The 18,313-nt window shown below is 47.3% G+C and overlaps 1 protein-coding gene across 5 annotated transcripts in view; it reads right to left on the bottom strand.

Annotated features, from left to right (window-relative positions):
- Nucleotides 1-18,313, bottom strand: part of STK31 (serine/threonine kinase 31) — a 150,438-nt gene that overhangs the window by 97,549 nt on the left and 34,576 nt on the right. For all 5 annotated transcript variants that reach the window (XM_077268772.1, XM_077268775.1, XM_077268776.1 and 2 more), the window contains one exon: nucleotides 12,187-12,521. In XM_077268772.1, coding sequence (XP_077124887.1) covers nucleotides 12,187-12,521 — 335 coding nt within the window. The remainder of the gene's footprint in view (nucleotides 1-12,186; nucleotides 12,522-18,313) is intronic.

The following is an 18,313-nucleotide window of genomic DNA, read 5'->3' as shown; positions in this document are numbered from 1 at the left end:
AATGATACCTTGGTTGATGAAATCCGTCTTGTGGTTGTTCTTTAATCTTTGTTTGTAGTTAATAAGATTCTCGTGCCTTAAGGTGGGGCTGGTGTATGTGGTGCTCTGATTATATATTCATAATGCAGACTGCTGATACGTCACTCGTCCCTCACTGACCTGCCCCCTAGTTTACATAATGAATACCATCACATACTGAAAAAAGAAACAAAAAACGCTTCTGCAGGCAGGTGCCGGCCGTGTCATAATCGCATGTTTAGTGTGCCAATAATACATTTTCTTGATGTTATTCAGCTAGGGGAAAAAAAAAAAAATAGGCATTTTTGTGTACTCACCGTAAAATCCTTTTCTCCGAGCCAATCATTTGGGGGACACAGGACCATGGGTGTTATGCTGCTGCCACTAGGAGAACACTAAGTGAACACAAAGATTAACTCCTCCTCTGCAGTATACACCCTCTCTCTGGCTGAGATTCAACGAGTTCGGTAGCAAAGCAGTGGGAGTATTAAACAAAAGACAATAAACTATGTCAAAACCGAAGAACTAACAACAAGCCAATAGGCTAACGGTGGGTGCTGTGTCCCCCAATGAATGGCTCGGAGAAAAGGATTTTACAGTGAGTACACAAAAATCCCTATTTCTCCTACGCTTCATTGGGGGACACAGGACCATGGGATGTCCTAAAGCAGTCCCTGGGTGGGGAGTAACAACTGCTAAGGCCTCTTTCACACTTCTGTCTTTTAGCTCCCATCAAAATCTGTTGATTTTTGAAAAAAGGATCCAGCAAATTTTTCTGCTGGATCCTGTTTTTTCCCATATTGTATTAGTGACGGATTGTGATGGATGGCCATCCGTTTCATCCGTCGTGCACGGGATCCGTCGGAAAATTGCTGTCCGACGGGCGGGGACAACGCACAGAGTAACGTTTTTTCTGTACGTCGGAAAATCGCTCAGCGGCGGATTCTGCACTGCCCGTTGTTGGCTATAATGGAAGCCTATGGACGCAGGATCCGTCGCTGACTGTCAAAAGCAGGAATCCAGGGACGGGTTCCGTCTTTTGAAACTGAGCATGCGTGGAAGAATTTCCAGTCAGGGAAATTCTCTCTCGCTCTTTTTACTATTGATGCTGCCTATGCAGCATCAATAGTAAAAAGATATAATGTTAAAAAAAAAAATAAATAAATAAATTTAAAAAAAAAAAAAAATTGCAATATTCTCACCTTCTGGCGTCCCGCACAACGTTACCGATGCCCGCGATGCTCCCAGGAGCTACAGTTCTCAGTAATGCCTTGCGAAATGACCCGATGACGTCGCGGTCTCATCAGTGGTCATTGTAACGCAAGGCAATACTGGGGATGCTGGGAGCATCGGTAACGCTGCGAGGGACGCTGGAAGGTGAGAATATTGCGTTGTTTTTTTTGTTTTTGTTTTTTTAACCCCTTCATGACCTTGGGATTTTCCGTTTTCCCGTGTTCGTTTTTCACTCCCCTCCTTCCCAGAGCCATAACTTTTTTATTTTTCCGTCAATTTGGCCATGTGAGGGCTTATTTTTTGCGGGACGAGTTGTACTTTTGAACGACATCATTGGTTTTACCATGTCGTGTACTAGAAAACGGGAAAAAAATTCCAAGTGCAGTGAAATTGCAAAAAAAAGTGCAGTTCCACACTTGTTTTTTGTTTGGCTTTTTTGCTAGGTTCACTAAATGCTAAAACTGACCTGCCATTATGATTCTCCAGGTCATTACGAGTTCATAGACACCTAACATGACTAGGATATTTTTCACCTAAGTGGTGAAAAAAAATTCCAAACTTTGCAAATAAAAAAAAAAATGCGCCATTTTCCGATACTCGTAGCGTCTACATTTTTCATGATCTGGGGTCGGTTGAGGGCTTATTTTTTGCGTGCCGAGCTGGTGTTTTTAATGATACCATTTTGGTGCAGATACGTTCTTTTGATCGCCGGTTATTGCATTTTAATGCAATGTTGCGGCGACCAAAAAAACGTAATTCTGGCATTTCAATTTTTTTTTCTCGTTACGCCATTTAGCGATCAGGTTAATGCTTTTTTTTTTATTGATAGATCAGGCGATTCTGAACGCAGCGATACCAAATATGTGTAGGTTTGATTTTTTTATTGATTTATTTTGATTGGGGCGAAAGGGGGGTGATTTAAACTTTTATATTTTTTTTTATTTTTTTCACATTTTTTTTTACTTTTTTTTTTAACTTTTGCCATGCTTCAATAGCCTCCATGGGAGGCTAGAAGCTGGCACAGCACAGCAGGTCTCAAGGATCTCTATGGTTACCATTCTGAAGCATCGCCGACCTCCAATCATGTGACGGGGGTCGGCGATGACGTCATTTCCGGCCGCACGGCCGGATGCGGTAGTTAAATGCCGCTGTCTGCGTTTGACAGCGGCATTTAAATAGTTAATAGCGGCAGGTGAATCGCGATTTCACCCGCCGCTATTGCGGGCACATGTCAGCTGTTCAAAACAGCTGACATGTCCCGGCTTTGATGCGGGCTCACCGCGGAGCCCTGCATCAAAGCAGGGGAGCTGACCTCGGACGTACTATCCCGTCCGAGGTCAGCAAGGGGTTAACATGGGTTGTGTTGTGTATGCATTTTCGCAGCGGAAAACCGCTGCAAAGACGCATACACAACAGGGGCACATAGCCTCGACGGGTCCGTCAGAAAAACGGGCCCAGTGCACCCGTTTTTTACAATCTGCACAGGATCCGTCATTGCACAGGATCCGTCAAAATGTTGAAATGACGGATCCTGTGCAGATTGTAAAAACGGAAGTGTGAAAGAGGCCTAATACCACATGTACCATTGGCTTACAGCTGAGGTACTGCCGATTGCAGAATGCTCCTGCCAAGGGCAGCGTCTGCAGAAGATTGAGAATGAATGTGGTAGTGCTTTGTAAAAGTATGCAAGCTGGACTAAGTCGCAGCTTTGCAGACCTGTTGTGCTGATGCCTGGTGCCGAATGGCCAAAGAGGCGCCCACTGACCGAGTCGAATGCGCCTTAATCCCTGCTGGGACAGGAGTGTTCCTGACATGGTAGGATTCCCGCTTTGAAGCGGCTAGACCCTTCCTATGCCCCTCTGGAAGCACTAACAGGACATATGACTTGCGGAAGGGGTCCGTGAGATGTACCATTGGAGCCCTAACCACATCAAGTGTGGAGAGCTTTCGCGATATGATGGACTGGAGCCGGAGAGAATGAAGGCAAAACAATCTCCTCATTGACGTGAAAAGAGGAAACAACTTTGGGTAGGAAAGAGAGGAAACTCCTCAAGATTGCCTGATCTGGATGAAAGATCAGGAACGGGGGTCGGCAGGATAGAGCTGCCAACTCAAAGACTCGTCTGATTGACGTAATCGCCACTAGAAAAACCACCTTCCAGGAAAGAAAGGTTAGAGACGCCCTGCAGTGGTTCGAAAGGAGCCTCCTGAAGAACTTAGAGAACCAAATTAAGATCCCATGAATCCAACGGCATTTTATAGGGAGGCGCCACACGGGAAACTCCCTGAATGAACGTCTTAACCGGTAATCTGGTGGCAATTTTGCATTAGAATAGAACTGACAATGCTGACACTTGTCCTTTGAGCGAACCAAGTGGGAGACCCGACTAATTCTGATTGGAGGAATTCCAATATGGAAGGAATGGAGAACACCAGAGGAGATCGTCCATGGGCGATGCACCATGAGAAGATTCGCCAGGTGTGATGATAAATGCGCATGGACACGGGCTTCCTAGCACTAATCATGGTGGAGGACACCTCAGGAGAGAATCCAGCTTGGGCTAAAAGTCAGGATTCAATGGCCACGCTGTCAAAGACAGGGCCCCGGAGTTCTGGTGGTAAATCGGGTGCTGTGAGAGTAGATCCAAACGATATGGTAGCCGCCAGGGGACGTCGGCGACCAGTTGAACTAGTTCCGCGTACCATGTCCGGCGCGGCCAGTCCGGCGCGACTAGGATCACTGGTACCCCCTCTGCTATGATTTTCTTGATGACCCTTGGGAGCAAGGGGAGAGGGGGAATGATGTACGGGAGCCGGAACTGATGCCACGGCAGAACCAAGGCATCAACTCCGACAGCGCATGGATCGAGTGATTGTTGTTGTTTAGTCTTGAGGCTATGAGATCCACATCCAGAGTCCCAACAAATCTGCTGAAAGACTTACGAATGAAGAGAACACTCTCCCGAGGCGAGGCCCCTGGCGACTGAGAAAGTCCGCTGCCCAATTCTCCACACCCGGGATGTGTATGGCTGAGATGGGCGAATGGTTGCTCTTGGCCCAACGGAAGATGTGACTCACTTCGTGCATGGCCATCCTGCTACGGGTTCCCCCTTGATGGGTGATATACGCCACCGCAGTGGCGTTGTCGGATTGGATCCTGATGGGTCGGTGACCTGCGAGGACATGGTGAAAACTGGGTAAAGCAAGTCTGATTGCTCGTATTTCCAAAATATTGATTGGGAGACGCGACTTTCGAGTAGACCAACGACCCTGTGCCGTGTGGTGGCTGAAAACTGCACCCCAGCCCTAAAGGCTGGCGTTGGTGGTCACCACTAACCAGCGTACCGGGAGAAAGGACTTCCCTTGGTTCAGGGAGCACTTCAGAGTCCACCACCTGAGGGTCTGCCTGACCCGCAGACACAGACGGAAACGACGGTCGAGAGAGAACGGGTTCCTATCCCAGGCCAACAGCAGCGCATGTTGCAAAGGACGGAGATTGAACTGTGCGAACGGAACAGCTTCCATCGCTGCTACCATTTTCCCAATAATGCCCATGCTGAAACGAATGGAGGGGCTGGGCGGGAAAGACTCCGTGCTCCTTGTTGTAAGGCCAAGGCCTTTTCTGGAGGGAGAATAACAAACCCATGGGAAGTATCCAGGATCATTCCCAAGATGGAAATTCATTGAGCCGATACCGGAGATGACTTTTTTCGAAGTTTATTTTCCAGCCCAGGCGAGAGAGTATCCACCGTGATACTGACGGACTCCTTGCAGGCTGGATGGGCCTTTGATCAGTAGGTCATCGGGATACGGAAGTACCACCACTCCCCGAGTGTGAAGAATGGCCATAACAGCTGCCATGACCTTGGTGAAGACTCTGAGGGTGGTGGCGAGGCCAAAGGGCAAGGCGACAAACTGGAAGAGTTCCTCATGGAATGCGAAGCGTAGGAACTGTTGATGAAAAGGAAAAATTGGGATGTGAAGGTAAGCATTAGTGATGAGTGAGTGTACTAGTTGCTCGGGTTTTCCAGAGCACGCTCGGGTGGTCTCCGAGTATTTGTTAGTGTTCGGAGATTTAGTTTTCATCGCCTCAGCTGAATGATTTACAGCTACTAGCCAGCTTGATTACAGGTGGAGATTCCCAAGCAACCAGGCAACCCCCACATGTACTCAGCCTGGCTAATAGCTGTAAATCATTCAGCTGTGGCGATGAAAACTAAATCTCTGAACACTAACAAATACTCGGAGACCACCCGAGCAACGAGTATACTCGCTCATCACTAGTAAGCATCCATGATGTCTATGGATGCTAGGAACTCTCCTTTTTCCATGGACGCAACGACAGAACGGAGAGATTCCATTCTGAAACATCGAACCTTGACAAAGTTGTTTAACCCCTTTCCTGCCCTGTGACACAGCGTATGCGTCATGAAAGTCGGTGCCAATCCGACCGGTGACGCATATGCTGTGTCACAGAATGATCGCGTCCCTGCAGGTCGGGTGAAAGGGTTAACTCCAATTTCACCCGACCTACAGGGACAGGCGGAGTGGCTTCACCCCCCCGTGGCTACTATCACTCTGATTGGCTGTTGAAAGTGAAACAGCCAATCAGAGCAATTTGTAATATTTCACCTATGAAAAGTGGTGAAATATTACAATCCAGCCATGGCCGATGCTGCAATATAATCGGCCATGGCTGGAAACCCTGATCTGCCCCCGCCGCCGATCTCCTCCCCAGTCCTCCATCCTGTCCCGTACTGTGCTCCGCTCCCCTCCGTCCTCCTGTCCGCTCCCCCTGTCCTCCGATCCCACCCCCTCATACTTACCGAGCCTCCCAGTGTCCATCCGTCTTCTCCATGGGCACCGCCATCTTCCAAAATGTCTGGCAGATTCGTTCCAGGTACATTTTGATCACTGTGATAAAACCTATCACAGTGATCAAAATTAAAAAAAAAAGTAAAATGACCCCCACTTTATCACCCCCATAGGTAGGGACAATAATAAAATAAAGAAAATATATTTACTTTTATTTTTCCACTATGGTTAGGGTTACAACTAGGGTTAGGGTTAGGACTAGGGTTAGAATTAGGGTTAGAACTAGGGTTAGGGTTAGAATTAGACTATGGGCACACAGTGCGGATTTGGCTGTGGATCCACAGCAGATTGGCCGCCGCGGATTCGTAGCAGTTTTCCATCACATTTACAGTACCATGTAAACCTATGGAAAACCAAATCCGCTGTGCCCATGGTGCGGAAAATACCGAGCGGAAAATACCGAGCAGAAACACTTGCGTTGTATTTTCCACAGCATGTCAATTCGTTGCGCGGATTCCGCAGCGTTTTACACCTGTTCCTCAATAGGAATCCACAGGTGAAATCCGCACAAAAAAACACTGGAAATCTGAGGTAAATCCGCAGGTAAAATGCAGTGCCTTTTACCTGCGGATTTTTCAAAAATGGTGGGGAAAAAGCTCACACGAATCGTGGGCACATAGCCTTAGGGTCAGCATGGGAATTAGAGTTCGGGTTGGAATTAGGGCTAGGGTTGGAAATAGGGTTAAGATTAGGGTTGTAGTTAGGGTTATGGTTAGGGGTGTGTTGGGGTTAGGGTTGGGATTAGGGTTAGGGTTGGGATTAGGGGTGTGTTGGGGTTAGTGTTGGAGTTAGAAATGAGGGGTTTCCACTGTTTAGGCACATCAGGGGGTCTCCAAACGCAACATGGCGCCACCATTGATTCCAGCCAATCTTGCATTAAAAAAGTCAAATGGTGCTCCCTCCCTTCCGAGCCCGACGTGCACCCAAACAGTGGTTAAACCCCACATATGGGGTACCAGCATACTCAGGACAAACTGGGCAACAACTATTGGGGTCCAATTTCTCCTGTTACTCTTGCGAAAATAAAAAAGTACTTTTTCATTTTTACGGATCAATTTGTGAAGCACTTGGGGGTTCAAAGTGCTCACCACACATCTAGATAAGTTCCTTGGGGGGTCTAGTTTCCAACATGGTGTCACTTGTGTGGGGTTTCTACTGTTTAGGCACATCAGGGGCTCTGCAAATGCAACATGACGCCCGCAGACCATTCCATCAAAGTCTGCATTTCAAAACGTCACTACTTCCCTTCCGAGCCCCGACGTGTGCCCAAACAGTGGTTTACCCCCACATATGGGGTATCAGCGTACTCAGGACATACTGGGCAACAACTATTGGGGTCCAATTTCTCCTGTGACCCTTGTGGAAAAAAAAAAGTACTTTTTCATTTTTACGGATCAACTTGTAAAGCACCTGGGGGTTCAAAGTGCTCACTATACATCTAGACAAGTTCCTTGGGGGGTCTAGTTTCTTAAATGGGGTCACTTTGTGGGGGAGCTCCAATCTTTAGGTACACTAGGGCTCTCCAAACACGACATGGTGTCCGCTAACGATTGGAGCTAATTTTTCATTCAAAAGTCAAATGGCGCTCCTTCCCTTCCGAGCCTTGCCGTGTGCACAAACAGTGGTTTGTGACCACATATGAGGTATCGGTGTACTCAGGAGAAATTGCCCAACACATTTTAGGATCCATTTTATCCTGTTGCCCATGTGAAAATGAAAAAAATTGATGTTAAAAAAGTTTTTGTGAAATTTTTTTTTTCATTTTTGCGGATCAATTTGTGAAGCACTTGGGGGTTCAAAGTGCCCACTATGCATCTAGATAAGCTCCTTGGGGGGGGGGGGGTCTAGCTTCCAAAATGGGGTCACTTGTGGGGGAGCTCCAATGTTTAGGCACACAGGGGCTCTCCAAACGCGACATGGTGTCCGCTAAAGATTGGAGCCAATTTTTCATTGAAAAAGTCAAATCGCGCTCCTTCCCTTCCGAGCCCTGTCGTGCACCCAAACAGTGGTTCCCCCCCCACATATGGGGTATCGGCATACTCAGGACAAATTGTACAATAACTTTTGGGGTCCAGTTTCTCTTTTTACCCTTGGGGAAAAAAAAAATTGTTGCTAAAAGATCATTTGTGTGACTAAAAAGTGAATGTTCATTTTTTCCTTCCATGTTGCTTCTGCTGCTGTGAAGCAACTGAAGGGTTAATACACTTCTTGAATGTGGTTTTGAGCACCTTGAGGGGTGCAGTTTTTAGAATGGTGTCACTTTTGGGTATTTTCAGCCATATAGACCCCTCAAACTGACTTCAAATGTGAGGTCGTCACTAAAATAAAATGGTTTTGTAAATTTCGTTGTAAAATTGAGAAATCGCTGGTCAAATTTTAACCCTTATAACTTCCTAGCAAAAAAAAAAAAAATTGTTTCCAAAATTGTGCTGATGTTAAGTTGACATGTGGGTAATGTTATTTATTATTTTGTGTCACATAACTCTCTCGTTTAACAGAATAAAAATTCACAATTTGAAAGTTGTGAAATTTTCAATATTTTAGCCAAATTTCCATTTTTTTCACAAATAAACGCAAAAATTTTTGACCTAAATTTACCACTAACATGAAGCCCAATATGTCACGAAAAAACAATCTCAGAACCGCTAGGATCCATTGAAGCGTTCCTGAGTTATTACCTCATAAAGGGACACTGGTCAGAATTGCAAAAAACGGCCAGGTCATTAAGGTCAAAATAGGCTGGGTCATGAAGGGGTTAACAGCTTTAGGTCCAAGTATAGGCCACAGGGATCCGTCCTTCTTTGGGACCACAATAGGTTTGAGTAAAACCCCCTGAGTCTTTGGTCCTGAGGGACCGGAATAATGACTCCGTCCCTTCGTAGCGCCTGTACGGCCTGAAGAAAGGCTGTTGTCATTGTTTTGGGAGGCGAAGAAAACTATTTTGTATCCGGAGGACACCAGCTCTCTGACCCACTCGTCGTGAACAACCAAGAGCCAGGCTTAAAGGAGCGAAAGTAAGCGACCGCCTACTTTGTCGGTGTCCGCCGAATGTTGTGACGAGTCATTGTGTAGAAGATCGAAGGGATCTGGTTCCCTTAGAGCCAGATGACCTAGGTCTGGATTTCCAGGCACGGTTAGGTCTGTATGAGACCTGGGAACCTCTGTCTCCTCGTGGAGCTCGTCCTGATCCAGAAGAGAAGGTTGTAAAAGACCAACTGGAGTTGTTGCGAAAAGGCCAGAACCGAGGCTGTTGTTGATTCCGAAACGGCCGGGTAGGCCTTTGTTGAGGAAGAAATTTACTCTTTCTTCCGGTAGCGTCAGAAATAATTTGGTCCAGTTTCTCTCCAAATAAACGACCAGCTTGGTAAAGCAGAGAGGTCAACGATTTTTTGGAAGCAGAATCTGCTCCCCAACCTCAGAGCCACAGGGCCCTTCTGATGGACACTGCATTTGCAGCGGCCTGTGCAGCGCAATTGGCTGCATCTATCGAAGAGTTAACTACGAAGTCCCCGGCTTGAGCTATCTGGCTAGCGAGTTTGGCCGCCTCTGGGGGAAGATTGCTGTCGTTGATGGTTGCGGTTAACACCTCTGCCCAAGCAACCACTGCCTTAGCCACCCAAGTCGCGGCGAAGGATGGAAAGAGTGCTGCTCCTGAAGCCTTGAAGACAGAGCGAGCCAAGTAGTCAATTTGACGGTCAGTGGGGTTTTTGACTGAAGCACCGTCAGACAAAGATAGGAGTGTTTTGAATGCGAGACGCGATATGGCAGGATCCACTGAAGGGGACTGCAGCCAATCCTTCATTAAATCCGGAGCAAATGGATATTTGGACTCAATAGGCATTTGACCCGTGAACTATTTATCTGGGCGGTTCCTGTGTTTCTGGACAATGTTCTTAAACTCAGGATGATTGGCAAATACTTTTTGGACGCGTTTAGTCTTCTTAAAAGACACCACGTCTTCTGGAGTGGATATGGATTCCTCATCCACCATCAGGGTCTTGTTGACCGCCTCAATGAGGGAATCAAGCGTCTCTTGACAAGTTGAGGAATCCTGGATTAAAAAGACGCATCGGACTTTGTATTCAGAGTGGTGTGCACTGCGACCCTCAGGAGAAGGGGAGCGAGAAATTCAGCTTGCAGATGCCGAAGCACGAGCGTGATCAGGGGACAAGACATGGGTCCTTTTTCTGCACACTTAAGCCCCCTGTGACTGAATATGCACCCTGCTGGTGGACGTTCCGTACCGTCGCCAGAGTCCACCGCGGTCAACAAAGACGTTCTGACTTAGGGAGGGTCCCCGGTGAGAGTCTATTGCCTTGGCCAGGGAAGCCATAGATCGTGACAGGGAAGTGGCCCACTCAGGGGGACTAGGCTCAGCAGGGTCAGTGGCGACGTTGGCGGCGGTTGCACACAGGCCGGGTCACAATCCGTGTATAACGGAGTACTGCTGGCACAGGAAAAAGTAGTATTGCAAGTGGCACATGAGGTAAAAAACACTTTTTTGTTAACCCGTTTGGTCTCCTTAGATTGAGATACAGTGTGTGTCTGAAAGTTAAAGGCAGAGTATGCGCTATAGGTGCAGAGAAGGGGTTAAGCTCTCTTCCAGAGGCTGATGCAGCTTACCCAGGGTCCTGTGCCTGTGTCCCCGGGGAAGGATTCGGTGGTCTGAAAGCCGCAGAAAAGTTTAGCGGTCCTGTCACGTTGAGGGGCTGTCAGTCAGCATGATCCCTCCGCAGATGCCAGAAAAAGCATTGCCCCCGAGACTAGCAGGGCGCCTCTTGTTCATGACGAGAAGCGCCAGGAACGTGAGCAGACCTCCGGCGGTGGGCGGCGCCATGTAAATTGCGGCCTAATCCGGCTAACAGCCAGGGACTGAATTTCTGGGGCCCGCCGGCTGAGAAAGAAGGGGGCCGCGATGGAACACCGGTCAACTGCCGCTGGCACCAAGCCAGCGGCTCTCCTCTCCCCAGGGACCAGGAACCGCACCATCCTCTCACAGGGAAGCGCAAGGGGGCTCATACTCACAGAGGTGATGTAGCAGAACCGGAGCTGTGCAGCGCCTCCTGTAATTCTAAGGGTATGAGCTCAATCCATCCTCCCTATAGCGGGGGGATAGAGAGGACCCTCCGTCCATCTTCTCCAGCGATCATGGGGCTGTAATAACGCCATTAAGTGGGGGCCTCTGTCCATCCAGCTGTGGTTTTTCTTGGCCCCGGAGAGGAACATGAAGGGGAAAAACTCCATGTGAGAACCGTCTTTCAGGGGTGGGGAGATCGGGACCATGAAGGAGCCATCGCCCCAAGGTGAGATTAGGCGTGCCCCAGTCATCGCAGGAGAGGGTACAGGGAGATATACTCCGCGTTCTCACATGTTGATGGATCGGGGGAGAACGGCCCCCTTCACTCCATTAATTAAAAAAATATTTACAGAAAAAAAAGGAAAAATTTTAAAATAAAAAACGTTGGGGTCTGAAACAGGCCCAAGTGCCTCCGACAGACACTAAGCGAGAACTGGCTGAATCTCAGCCAGAGAGGGTGTATACTGCAGAGGAGGAGTTAATCTTTCTGTGTTCACTTAGTGTCCTCCTAGCGGCAGCAGCATAACACCCATGGTCCTGTGTCCCCCAATGAGGCGTAGGAGAAAAAACAATCTGAAAATGGTGCCGCCCGCACTGTAGCAGCTATCAGTGTATCTGTGATCCGATAGTTGCTACTGCGCATGCGCTGGCGGCGCCATCTTACTGATGAGAAAAAAATTCCTCCTCCAAGATGGCGTCGCCCGAATCTGCGCAGTAGCAGCTCTCGGTGTCTATCGCTGTGATCCGAGAGCTGATACTGGTCAGGCGCGGACGGCACCATCTTGGAGGAGGAATTTTTTCTCCAGTAAGATGGCGCATGCGCAGCAGCGGCTATCGGATCACAGCTAGTCACCTATAGCTGCTATGTCGGCACCATTTTCAAATTGCTCTCAGGAGCACCACACACACGTCAGAGAAAGAAGAGCAGGGATTTTAAAAATGAAAAAAAAAACAACAACCAGCCAACAAAAAAGTGCACCTACCTTGGGGCTTGAAAATTATTCACTCCAAAATGTTCCTTGGGTGCGTCGCTGACACATCGGGGGAACATGGGTAAAGCTTTTGGCTCACGCATGCGAGGTCTTTCCATGTTTCTTGATTGCCATGGAAAGTGCAACGGCGCATCCTTTGTTTCCAGAGCACCGTTTGGAGAGCCACTTAGTTTACACCTCACTGCAAAACCCTTTTTAGACACTTCTTCTCCTATATCCAGATCATCATGTGACACCTGGACAACAACAGTGCCATCTTTGTAGATTGCCTTTTGCTGCACAGATATTTGTTTGTCACATACAAGTTGGGTTAAAAATTTTAAGCCCTGACAAGTAGAAAAAGAAAAAAGAAAAAAAACGTGTAAAGGAACACTGCAACCAGTTCACTACATATTAATAAGATTTTAGTATTGTGAAACATTTTAGGGAATGTGGTAAGATAACATCTCGGCCTTTTATTAGTCTCACTTTACTCACCTGTATATGGAGCTCCATGCACACTCGCCCTAAATACTGTATATTGTTATGTTTGTGTGGGTTCAGTTGTAAACGCAATAAATTAAAGAAAATCTTTCACTGGATTACTTAATTTAAACTAAGCACCTGTTCTAAGTATCCTGGAACGTTTTTTTTTCCTTTTCTTCTGTGCCCCTCATTTCCAATGTTATACCCACCCGGTAATAAAGATGCCAGGGCAGCGGCAACTGGAGGACGTGCGCAATATACATTTAAAAGTAGGAATTAGTCCTACCGGTAATGGTATTTCAAGGAGTCCATCATGACAGCACCACCAGGAGGTTGCCCTTTATATCCTTGATAGTGACAGGAACACAGAAGAGGTTAAATAGCCCCTCCCCACCTCCACCCCTCAGTGATTTTACAAAATACCACACCAGGATAAATACAATGCAATTTTATTGAACTTCCTCTCTATACATGTTCATATCACACATCAGACAGGAATTCAAGGGAGGGTAAATAATGGGTGCTGTCATGATGGACTCCTGGAAATACCATTACCGGTAGGACTAATTCCTAGTTTCCAGGTCGTCCCTCCTGACAACACCACCAGGAGAAATACCAAATAACTCCTATTCAGGGCGGGATTACAGTTTGGAGGACTTTCCTCCTAAAGACAGTCTGTTGATTTGACAGAATGTCCTGCTTATAGTGTTTGCAAAAGGTATTTGAGCTAGACCAAGTTGCCGCCCGACAAATTTGGTCCATGGATGCACCTGCACTCTCTGCCCATGAAGCAGATATTGCTCTCAGTGAGTGAGCTTTTAGGTGTTCTGGAGGAGATTCACCGGCTGAAATATACACAGCGCAAATGGTAGATTTAATCCATCTGGCTAGAGTAGCCTTTGAGGCTTTTTTGTCTCTATTCTTCCTAGACATCTGGATAAAGAGGTTTGAGTCAATTCTCCAGCTGTCTGTAAGTTTTAGATATTGCAATACTGTTCTTTTAACATCCAAGGAATGGAGAGAACGTTTTTTGTCATAGTTGTAGTTCTAGCAGAACGTAGGCAATATAATTTCTTGGTTTCTGTGAAAGTCTGTCACTACTTTTGGGAGAAACGAAGGATCCAATTTTAGAATGATGCAATCTTCTTGTATATTTAAGTATCGATCTGTTATGGACAGGGCTTGGATCTCGCCTATTCGCCTTGCCGATGTTATTGCGACTAGGAAGACAGTCTTGAATGTTACAGACTTTAGGTCTGCCTGATCTAGCGGCTCGTATGGAGCTTTCCGTAATTCGTTTAGTACCAAGCTGAGGTTCCAGGGGGGTACTGAACTACGTATTGTTGGTCTGATATATTGCGTAGCTTTGATGAACCTCACTACCCAGGGGTGATCAGCTAGTGGATAGTGTCATAAAAGGCGCTTAAATCTGAAATTTTGTACCTTTAGCGTACTAGGCCTCAAACCCATATCGAAGCCTGCTTGAAGGAAATTTAAGATCTGAGGAATATCTGGTTCTTGGAAAACGGATATTGGAGTTTTGCTCTTTGGGCAAAATTTCTTCCAGATTTTTAGGTATATAGCCGAGGTCACTGGCTTCCTGATTTTTTGCATGGTTGAGATAACCGAATCCAATAGTCCTTTTGATCTTATGATCTATTTTTCAAGATCCACTCTGAAAGTTGTAGCATGTCTAGATTTTGATGGACCAGTGGTCCTTGCGTCAGAAGGTCCCACCTTAGTGGTAGTAGACCTGGTTCTTCCAATGCCATCCACCTCAGCAGGGGAAACCAGCTCCTCTTGGGCCAATATGGCACTATTAGGATTACCACTGCCAGACTTTCCAGAAACTTCCTCAGAACTCTGGGAATTAAAGCGAGTGGAGGGAATGCATATGCAAGTTCCATGTCCCAGTGTTGAGCCAAGGCGTCTAGGCCAGTTGGATTGTCTCTTGGATTTATTGAAAAGAATTCTTTTGTCTTTGTATTTTGCTTTGAGGCGAATAAATCTATTTGTGGAGTGCCCCATTGTTGAGTTAGCGGAACAAAGACTTTTCCGTTTAGAGACCACTCCAAAGGTTGCACCTTTTCTCTGCTGAAAAAGTCCGCTATCTGGTTCTCTGAACCTTTTAGATGTACTGCCGTGATGGACTTCACAGTGCCTTCCGCCCCAAGAGAATATTGATTCTGCTAATCTCTGGAGGTGACGGTGCCTCAGACCTCCCTGATGAAGAAGAAAGGATACCGTGGTCGAGTTGTCTGAGAAGATTCTGAGGTGACGCCCCTGCATCTCCTCTTGGCACCTTTTTAGTGCTTCCCAAACCGCTCTGGAGTTCCCTGTAATTGGAGGAACTGTTGCGTACCGATGTGGGTCATGTTCCTTGAAGGTAACGTCCTTCTATGTGGGCTCCCCAGCCTCTTAAGCTTGCATCGGTGGTTATATTTACGCATGGAGATACTCTCCAAGGTCTCCCTTTTTTGAGGTTTTCTATGTTGACCCACCATGAGAGGGACTGCTTTACCTCGCTGGGTAACAACATCTTGTTGTCTAATGAATTTTTCTTTCCATTCCATACAGAAAGGACTTCCCGTTGAAGAGTTCTGGAGTGAAACTGGCTCCATTGTACGCTGGGAATACATGAGGTCATCAGACCTAGAATCCTCATGGCTTTGCTGATGGAAATGTATTTGCGTTTTCTTAATGTTTGAAAATCTTTTTTGATTGTCCGTCGTTTTTGGTCTGGTAGGAAGGAGTATTCCCGTTCGGAATCTAGTAGTACTCCCAGAAATATTTTCTGTGTTTCTGGTTTGAGACTTGACTTTTTTGAATTTATTATCCACCCTAGACTCTTCAGGAGTCATATGGTCATTTTTAAGGATTCTTCCATCTGATGAGACGAATCTGTTATCAGCAACAGATCTTCCAGGTATGGAGCGATGAGAAATTCCTTTTCTCTTAGGTGAGCCATGACCTCAGTCATGAGTTTTGTGAATATTCTTGGGGCAAAGGTGAGACCGAATGGTAGACACAAACTGGAAATGAAGCATCTTCTTGTGGGTCCTTATTGCAAACCTGAGGAATCTTTGGTGTGAGGGATGGATGGGCACATGATAGTATGCATGTTTGAGATCTAGCGTGCACATTACTGAGTTCTTTTTTGTTAAAGGTATGATTGATCGGAGAGACTCCATCTTGAAGCTTTTGTAAGCCACCCATTGGTTTAATGGTCTTAAGTTTATTACTGTACGGTATTCTCCGCTTGTTTTTTTTATGGAGAATATGCTGGAGTTATGTCCCTGAAATAGCTGGTGATGGGGTACCGGAACTATGACTTGCAGCTCTAAGAGCTCCTGTATGTATCTCTGTTAACAGTCTTTGATGAACTGCTGACGACTCTGTACGTGTCAGACAGTACCTTTTGGGGGGTAGGTGAGTAAATGCTATCCTGTACCCCTGTGCGACTGTCTGTAGAATCCACTGATTCTGAGTAATATTCTGCCATCCCTCTAGGAAGTACTGTAGTCTTCCTCCTATATTGTTGGCGTCATTGTCTGCTGGGTCCTGATGATTGGTCTCGAATGGAACCTCTTCCCCTGCCACCTTTAGGCTAGGTTCACATTGCTTTAGGGCAATCAGTTTAGCGCTAGCGGATTGCGCTAACGCAATGTATTTGTAGGGGCCGCGTTTAGGGGTCGCGCTAATGTCCCCGCTCTCGCAGATCCCCGATCTGCGAGAGCGGGGAACGGACCTCGGGCGCGCCGCGGACGCTGCAAGCAGCGTCCGAGGCGCGCTACAAAAGAACGGCACATCGCTAGCGCGAGCCGAAAAAGGCACGCGCTAGCGATGCGGGCGAAATTTACATTGCTGTCAATGGGTGCGCTAACGGACCCGTTGCACGGCGTTAATTGCGACATTTTCACCGTGCAACGCTATCCGTTAGCGACCACCCACTAACGCAATGTGAACCTAGCCTTAGGGTAGCTCCATCTGCCGTACTTCCCTTTCCCTTTGTAGTCCTGCCTCGGGTGGGAGCGAGTTTTCCGAAAGAATAGAGTCTTCTTTGGCTTCTCTTCGGGAAAGCCTTTTTTCTTGTCGGATGCTTTCTCGAGCAGCTCATCTATAGCACTGACTCCGCTGAAGCATCTGCCATGAAATCAGTCGCCATTTCCAGTACTGAGAGGGACTTCAGAATTTCTTCCCTGGGAGTCCTGTCTTTAAATATGACCTTCCAGCTCGTCCAGCTCTTGCTACAGAGGTGGCGGCTATGTTTGTCTTCATAATGGCAGCTGACGACTCCCAGGCTTTTTTAAGGAGATCTTCTGACCTTTTATCCATTGGGTCTTTTAACCCAGATGAGTCTTCAAAAGGAATAGATGTTTTCCTTGGGACTTTAGCTACCGGAATATCAATCTTTGGGACAGATTCCCAGACTTTAGTTTCTTCCGGATCAAAGGGAAGACGGTACTTGAAGTCCTTAAACTTGAACTTGGGACTACTAGCTTTTTTCCCACATCTTCCCATTTCTCCAGTATCATCGCCGTTATATGGTTGTTAACTGGAAATACTTTCTGCGGGTTCTCAGGCCCCCGAACATTTCGTCCTGAACCGATAGTGGTTCAGTGGAGTCCTCTATTTTCATGGTACTCCTAACTGCTTTTAGGAGCATATCCGTGTTTTCGGACGAGAACAGGTATCTCTTGCGTTCCTCCGGAAATACAACCGAGGAATTGGCACCTTCACCAGAGTCCGGGTCGGAATATCCCGATACCTCTCCTTCTTCTGAACTTATCCCATCTGGGCCTCTTAGGGTGAGGAGATTGGGGTGGAACCAATGTTGATAATGTAGCCTGGACTTCGTCTCTAATCATGGTTTTAATGTTAGTTAATAACTAAGCTTGTTCGTCTTTGAGTAGTTTAGCGATGCACACTTCACATAACTTTTTGCTATAACCATCTGGGAGATTGGTGGCACATAACGGACATCTGATAGCCTTCTTCTCAGTGGCAGACTGCTTGGGAATGTCCTTGTCCTAAAAATGTAAAGGAAGGTCCTGTAGCTACGGATCTAAAGTCCCGCTAGGTACTTTCCCACCATGTCTACTCACATGGTCCGTGGGCAGCTCTAAGGACTGGACATCTGGATGACTAGCACCCTCCATCTTACTAAGTCAGGTGTGCTGTCAGCTGTCCGTCATTAAATAGTCAGTCTTACCCGACTTCAAGACATCTGATTCGTCCTCCTTCAGAGCTCAGCTGCTGGCATCTATGGTGATTTCAGGTCCCCTGCTGTACTGCGCATGCGTCATCTGGAACGCACGCTGACCAGCCTGGGACCCTGATCCTGGCGCCATCATGTCCCGGACTCCTGTTCGGCCAACGTATCTCGGCCTACCCAGAAACCGCCGGGGCCGCAGACTCCGGGAATTTGGCCACGCCCCCGGAAGTCGTCACCTGTGCCCTCTGACACGAAGCGCCGGACCGGAAGTTCGGGGAACGCCGCCGGCTGCATGTGGAGCTCAAGGAACAGCGCCGGACACCGCAGCAGAAGCCGCTGCTTCAGAGCCCCTTTGTGAAGGGATGAGGCAGCTAACAGGAGCACACAGCTCTACCTTATCGCGTGAGGGACCTCCGTCGGTATCCTGCGATTTGGGGA

The sequence above is a fragment of the Ranitomeya variabilis genome, chromosome 6 (assembly GCF_051348905.1).
Source record: "Ranitomeya variabilis isolate aRanVar5 chromosome 6, aRanVar5.hap1, whole genome shotgun sequence".
NCBI classification, from domain to species: Eukaryota; Metazoa; Chordata; class Amphibia; order Anura; family Dendrobatidae; genus Ranitomeya; species Ranitomeya variabilis.
The sequence above is the reverse complement of the archived record's forward strand: the minus strand, read 5'-3'. Positions and strand labels throughout refer to the sequence as shown.